At 48.3% G+C, this 7690-nt stretch overlaps 1 protein-coding gene across 1 annotated transcript; it reads left to right on the forward strand.

The window, feature by feature from the left end:
- The first annotated feature begins 4865 nt into the window (after nucleotides 1–4865).
- LOC144134442 (uncharacterized) lies at nucleotides 4866–6635 on the forward strand. Its single transcript, XM_077667355.1, has 5 exons — nucleotides 4866–5174; nucleotides 5403–5602; nucleotides 5723–5862; nucleotides 5926–6158; nucleotides 6219–6635. Exons 1-5 carry the CDS (start codon nucleotides 4866–4868, stop codon nucleotides 6633–6635), a joined length of 1299 nt encoding a protein of 432 aa, XP_077523481.1.
- The last annotated feature ends 1055 nt before the right edge of the window (nucleotides 6636–7690 follow it).

The raw sequence follows: 7690 nt of genomic DNA on the forward strand, positions 1-7690 counted from the left end.
TGCTGTTGGAGTTTTTCTGGATAATGTGCACAGCTTAGGAGCGCTCTAACCCGCTTGTTTCTGATAGCGCGCGCATGACTGTACTGTTCTGTCTTTGTGCTTCCAAGTTATAGGCGCAAAACAGTGATAAACTGGTTCGCGTCTGCCTAGTATGTTTTGCATTTCTTGTGCCCGTTTAAGTATCGGCGTACGTACCGGGCTTCACGTAGGGTATTTTGGAGCGCTTGTTCAATAGCGTGTTTAAGAATAATTTTTGCAATATTCTCCTTTTGGGATCCCTGTATAAGGAGTACTGAATGTGTATTTTATGACAATAGCACTCGCAACAGCACGTAGCGAATCAATTCTGATATGTGGCACAAATATTCGCAGTCTTCAGTTCCAATTATTCTAAAAGCAATGTCATACAGAGACTAGTATTTGCAGTAGAGTGCTCCAGGGGTGATGGGTCTTGGTTGCTATGTTTTATGAAGGCCACCTAGAACTTATCATGATGAAGTCGGCGCGGTGGCTCAGTGTTACCTGCTTGTCTGTTGATCTGAAAGATGGAGGTGGGATCCCGGTCTCGGAGGTATCATTTTGATAGAGATGAAATGCTAGAGGCCTGTGTACTATGCGATTGCAGTACACGGTAAAAAAAAAAAACCGCAGGTGGCCGAAATTATTCCGCACCCTTGTACCACCGCATCTCTCATAGCCTGAGTCACCTTGGGTGTTTGAACCCCATAAAGCCGAACCAAAATATCAAGATTACCTTTCTAGAATGGGATAGCCAGGATATGCTTTGCATAGTAAAGCACTTGTGTATATAGAGATGGAGTAGAATTTATTTGATGTCGCCTTCATATCATTTTTCTGTAGCGCAGTACAGGTTAACATGCCTGGATGATTGACTGCGAACATCTTGCAGGAATGCTTCTGAGGAAACTAGTCAGCCCGTTACTTTCAACATTTGTTTTCTATAATGCGGTGCATTTTTATGGTTCATGATTGCATATTCCGAGCTTGGATAGCTTGGAAATAAACTAACTTTGTAAGTACATTGATCATGTCGTTGCTGAAGACCGTGGGGTGACCTCTTTGAACAGTTGTAGACTGTCTATAGACAGTCTATAAACAGACAGCAGTCTATAGACAATGGTCTATCGAAAGTTCAGTAGACAGACGGTGCTCCAGGGGTGGGTGCTTCAGCGTCTCATCGGCTCCATCACAGAGCGTCTGGCAGGCTACGCCTGCCGCTCATTCTCCGGGCCGTCAAAAGCAGCCGACTTTGAGCCCGAACAGGAAGTAGACATCCACACGCGCCACGCGTCAGAAAGAGAGTAGGTTGATTGGCCTGCTAACTGCGACACCTGATTCTGAATTCGGTAACCAGAGCTCAAGCCGCATAGCGTATCTCGCCACGCCAAATAGCGATATGTCGGCACTTGCACGTGTTGAAGCGAGATGGGCAGCTTTTTTTTCGGCTTGTCAGCTCCCCTGTTGTCGCCGTTGGTGACGTGCGCTGGCAATACCACTGTACTCGTACGCTTCAGCTGTGATCTTAGAGGGCGCGGATCGTTGCCGTCCCCCCTTCCGTTAGAGCGGGAGTGTAGAGGGTTGCCCGTGAGTCGCATAGGACGGCAGCGTCTGCTAAGCCCTGTTATTCAGCGATAAGCTAGGGTGCCAGGTAAACGCCAGCGACCTCTGTAGTCGTAGAAACGGCCACGTATGCAAGTCTGCACGAGCGGTTCGTGGCGGTGGTTACTGTGGTACAACGTGCAGCGGCAGCGCCGATGTCTGGAAGAGCAAAGAATGATAAACACTGGACTCGCGTCGCTGTATCCTCTGCTGGGCTTTACGGTAAGGCGCAAAAGTTTGCCGTGGGTTATCGAAAGGCGAAACAAAACATTTTTGCATTTCTCCAGAACATGCCGGTCAAAACATGCAGCTTAAGTTGAGATAATAGGTAATGTATAGATATTGCTAAAAGGAATTGGGTTACAGCATTCTGGATTAGAACCGTTCTTAGCGAGGTGAAGCTACTGGCTGCAAAAAAGAACGAAAAAAACCACACAAAGAGCCCGTTTGGGAGCTGGCTTAGCGACGTGCCACACGAAACAAGCACCTTTCGTGTAATGAGCGTTTACGTCCTTGAGTGTCCACTTTTACTTCGTAAAATCTTAGAATGTATGTATCTAAGCTTTCGCAGCTTTCTATTGGCTGCCCGATTGCCGGCATTGCTTTAGTAAAAATTCGTCAGTACCCATAAGGCACCCTTCGTTGTTCATATATTATTTGCACTTCGAATTTGCATTCTGTGGATGAAAATGGCGGATGCAATCTTTTTATACATGCGACAACTCAAAACTCCTGCCATGTCCAAAGTACTACATGCAGCAACAGATGCTGCATGAACTCCCTCAAAACCGACATCAAAAACTGCATTTGATTACAGAGTGCCAAATCAAGAAAAAGCTGTACTTCAGTATACGACAGTGAAAACGAGGTGATCATTCATAGTGTTCCTCAAACATCTAAAGACACGACGCTCTGTGAAATTGCCATTCGCATGCTAAGCGAGCCTAGAGCTGCCGAGTTCAAAACAGGAGTAAAATTAGTTACGGGCTAGTCATCAGCGGCATGTGTGCCCGATTCCCGTCGGTAGTGTCTGCGCGAAGCAGGGCATCACCTGTTTCGTCAGGAACGTGACCGTCTCGCAAAGAGCTTGACGACTTCATTTATGAAATTCCGGACGCACAGAAAGGTTAAACTACTGTCCAAAGATATGCCAAACGTTATTTTCATTGCTGTCTGACATCTTCGAGCTGCAGTAACGTCTCTCTGGGCAAAAAGCTATTAGTTTTCTCTCTGCTAAACATTTGAATGGGCTGCTTGCGAGCTATATGCTGTGGGGTTCTAATAGAGGAGATAAATATATTTTCTCCGTTCAATCGTGGCTGACACAGTTCAATGCCGCGGGACCCCACCACGTGATCGAGCGTGCCTAACACGGCGGACCTTGCTCTGAGGGAACAAGGGAACGACACTCTGGATGACGGAAACAACGAATTTATTGCTACAGCAACAATAACGCCAGCTCGCAACAAGATATGCTAAGGAATTGAGGCCGTCCGACTCACCACCAAGTTTCCGAGCGAATGTTCGCCCGCGCTAGGGCAAGGGATATATACTCCGAAGGCCGGACGGGACGAGACGCGGGACACGGCCGCTCGATCTCCCTCCTTGGGAGCGGCCTGCCGAGTCGCGGAGCAGACAAAGGGGAGAGTGTGATGCGGCTACTTGCCATTTCGGCCGCTAGGGGCGCCAAGCATCGGTGAAACGCTCCCGGTAGGCCGGCGCGGTCGGAGGCTCGGAAGCTGAGGCTTTGTGTGTTTTCTGTTGCGTTTACGTGGTGTTCCTGTTCGAACTTCACTGCGCTCACGTACGTGCGTCGAAAACAAGCATTGTGAACTCTTTTTCTGAGTGTAGTAGCGCACAACACTGGCGAATAACCGTAAAAGCGGTGCCTTGTCGTACGCCTTCGTCGAGCGAAAGAATGCTCCTCGGTAGGCTCTGTTGCACGTGCTCCTACGACGATTGCGTAAGCTACGTTTTTTGCCAGATCCTCTAAAGGGTTTTCGATAATGCCTAAAAACTGTTGTGTGCCGCGCTGCCTATCAAATGCTGCAAGAAACCCGGAGCTTTGTTACCATGAACTACCGTCCAATGCAAACCTTCGGGAGGAGTGGTTACGCAACATCTCGCGGCAAGGTGGTGACAAGGGCAGCCAGTGGCAACCGAGCTCCAGAGCAGTTGTATGCTCACTGCATTTCAATCACGAGGATTATCGACAAGGAACGAAGCGCAAGTTGCTCAGGCCGACGGCGGTTCCGACGAAGTTTCCCTTCTATCCCACATACAAACAGCCGGTGACTTCAAAGAAGCGGAGAACGCTTTGTCGTGCGCAACCTGACGTTCTCATATCTCAGACGACCGGCACTTTAGAAGGTAAAGAGAGAGGAATGAATGCGGAAGAGGAATCTGCACACTCAGATTTCAGCACTGAACACGGCGGAAGCGAAAGTTTCAGAGTGCAGTCAGCTGTAGCAGAAAGCCATTCTTCGGACGATTGCATTGGTGTAGAGGTATGTCGGATAAAGGAGTGTAAAGATGGAGAATGTCAGACGTCATTCAATTTGACAGGATTTTTCGACGAGACTAAAAGAAAAGCTCATCGCTTTGAAATGCAAACCCGAAGACTTAATGAGCGACTGCAAAAGCTGCAAGAAAGTTATGACGAAGTCCGCCAACGATTGAAACGTTATGAAGATGACCGAGCTGTGCAGGCCGCAGTGAACATGTCCAAGGCTGCAGCAGACGGTGACAAGACTGCGAAATTTGTCTTGGAACAGGTCATGAACTTTGACAAAGCAAGACCAGCTTGGGACGAGCCAACATTGAGAGAGTGTATATTATGGAAAGCAACGTCCTCCAAAGGATACGACTTAGTGCGCGGAAGAAAGCTTCTGAAACTACCGTGCCGAAGCACGCTGCAGAAGTTTGTTGGGTCGTCTACGGGAGAGACCGGAGTCACGAGCCTCATCAAGGAACGACTGCAGGTAGAGAGGGAAGGTATGAAATCAGAAAAAGAAACATACTGCAGCCTCATCATTGACGAAATGTCGATCCAGCAGAAAGTAATTTATGATCGTCAGGTAGACAAAATATTTGGGCTGGTTGACACTGTGTGCGAGGCTAGAAAAGGTGCTAGTGAAGTGGCCACTAGACTCCTTTGTTTTGTTGTAAGAGGGCTGTCCACACCCTATGTTATTCCGGTCGGTTACTTTTTTACAAGAAACCTCAAGCATGACCAGCTCCTCACTATGACGCTAAGTGTCATCAAGGCCGTTGAAGAGGCAGGAATCCGCATTGTTCGTGTTGTCACCGACAACCACCAGACCAACACCGCAATGTTCCGCGACATGTCCGAGGGCAATACACTCCAACCTGTTGTTCGTCATCCAGTACGCGAAGGTGACCCTCTGTTCCTCTCATTTGATCCCAATCATCTCATCAAGAACCTGAGAACCAACCTGCTGGAAAGAGAGATGTTTGATGGTGTAGAGCGCATAAGAGGTGGTTTTTTCCTCCACACTTTATACGAGATTCAGGAGCAGCTGTTGGTCAAGCCGGTGCGATTATTAAGCCGAGCTCACGTGCAGCCAAACAATCTAGAAAAAATGAAGGTATGCCGCGCAACATTAATATTTTCACCTGTCGTAATCAACACCTTGGAGTACCTTCAGGAGCATCCTCACTCACACGAAAAAGCATCAGAATTCCGCGACTGCGGATCGACCATCGCATTTATGAAGGCAATAAGTATGTGGTACGATCTTCACGACATCTCCACTTGGAAGTCAAGGCAAACACCATTCGTCGAAGCAGATGACGATCGGCTAACCTGGCTTGAGGTCGACTTTATCAGCTTCCTTGAAAACATCAAAGTCCGAAGTGGGGAGTCTCGTGCGAAGTTCCTCACTAAGGAGACTTATGAAGCCACTGTCATGACGACGAGATCAACAGTCGCTGTTGTCGAGTATCTGCTGACTGATCTCGGGCAAGTATAAATTTCACTAAGCTTGCTTATTTAATTGTAGCCGTTTAGTCCATGGCCCAAAAAAAAATCGAGCGCAGTACTAGCCTTTGATGTTCTCATTTAATTGTCGTTTTTTTTTAGCTTCAAGTACGTGCTCACCCGGCCCTTTAACAGTGACCCAGTTGAGTCCCTGTTCAGTTGCTTCCGCCAGTTCAACGGTGGCAACGACCGAGTAGACGCCAGAACAGCTGTCTTCACGGCGGAAAAGTTGCTTAAGGCAAGTCAGATATTGTAATCAAACTGAATACTTTTTTCACGAACGGGTGAAAACATTTTGCAGGTAGGCATCTTGGAGGCTGCCAGGCATGGAAATGCACCTTCCAGCTCAGAGTGCCAAGCGGCACTGAGTTGTGCGAACGTCACCTGCGAAGTGAAAAATCCAGCAGTTCCAGAAGATGCCCTGGCTGTGCTTTGGAAAATTCAGCACGTCATGAAGTACGACGAAGTACCTTCGGAAATTGAGTTCGCGCCACTCACGTACTTGGCTGGCTACCTTGTCTTTGTTTGTGAAAGAAAGGTAAGCATATTTATTTTGAAACCAAGCGGCGGTAAATTACGCACGTGATTACTTTTTCAGGTCACATGCCCTGAGTGTAAGCTGCTGCTTAAAGGAAAGCCTTCACGTGACGGAGCATACAAGTTCGTGTCCGGCCTTGACCAAGGAGGTCTGAGTTATGCGCGCCCTGAAGCTGTATGGCTGTGCAAGCTCATCTGCACGTTCGTCGAGAGGGCCCTTATGTCAGCAAAGCTTCGTCGTTGTGCACGTATTTCCAAACTTCTTTCCAATGCCGTGCTTCCTTGCTTGAAGGACTGCCCTGTGATGTGGTGCAAAGACTGCATATACCCACAACACTGTGAAGAACTTTGTGAGATCTTTGTTAAGAAGCTGTTGAGGCCACTCCTAGCCAACTGGGCAGGAGACGTGAATAGCTCGCTGGAAAGTATCCTGAAACTTTCGCGGAAGCCTCTGTCCCGAAAAGTCTTGCGTCTGTAGAGAGCACATGTTGGATGAGTGGTCTTATTAAAGTGTTTGTAGCTTTCATTTTTGTATGCTGCGTATATTTATTACTGTATCAAAGGTACACGAAGTATCCTTGTGCTGTTGTCAGATGTGCTGAAAGTCTCGTGAGGAGACACATGGTTCGCCTTTAGCCCCTCCTCCTTGACATAATTCACAATATTGTCGCAAACTACAATACTACAGAGCGAGCAGTGGTGAGTACAGGAGCGCTCGCGCAAGGCCCAGCACCATTAAATCATGCCATGGCCACTCGCCGTGTAGTCCAGTCTTCGGCTCGCCGTCACGTTACAACATGCATTTATGTCCTGCATAAGCGGAAATGTACGAAAAATCGTTACTGCTCGCCATCTTTTATATACATCAACAATACTGAGTAAAAAAAAAAATTTCTGGTTATCTGAGGGCGCACTTCGAAAAAAGCAATAAGTGCGTCTGTGCCGTAAACAAAGGGCATGAGTTGAGCATGCGTGGACAAAACAATGTCATTAGTCGTTATGTCAATCTCAGTTGCGTGTTCTGCATAGCTTTGTGTGCTGCGAAATTTACCGACCACGCGGATATCGACAAACATCCGCGTACGCGACCGTGATCATTTTATTTGCGTTTCCAAAGGTGTGAAATTATACCCGGCAACCCCGTTCCCTACTTTATACCATTATGAATACTACAGGATAAAGAACCAGTAGATCGAAATGTAATTTTTATTAAATTTCGGAGCCCTAACTCACGGGGCTCTGAGGCCCAGTGCATACCGCGAGGGGCAGCGCATACACCATAAAACTGCAGGCAACGATTCCGTTACAAATGCGCACACTGCGCCGCCAGCGCTTCTACTCCTTCACCGATAGCCAGCGCCACGGCCGCCGCAGCGGCGCAAGCTGGTACTTCCGCTATCACAGGCCGCGAGGCGCTTTCGGCAGGCCGCTCCCAAGGAGGGAGATCGAGCGGCCGTGCGCGGGAGAACGGTCCTCCCCACGAGACCTCGTCCCGCGGGTGGAGAGCGTAGCGCCGCGGGCGATACATACGCT

Source organism: Amblyomma americanum, chromosome 5, assembly GCF_052857255.1.
Source record: "Amblyomma americanum isolate KBUSLIRL-KWMA chromosome 5, ASM5285725v1, whole genome shotgun sequence".
NCBI lineage: Eukaryota > Metazoa > Arthropoda > Arachnida > Ixodida > Ixodidae > Amblyomma > Amblyomma americanum.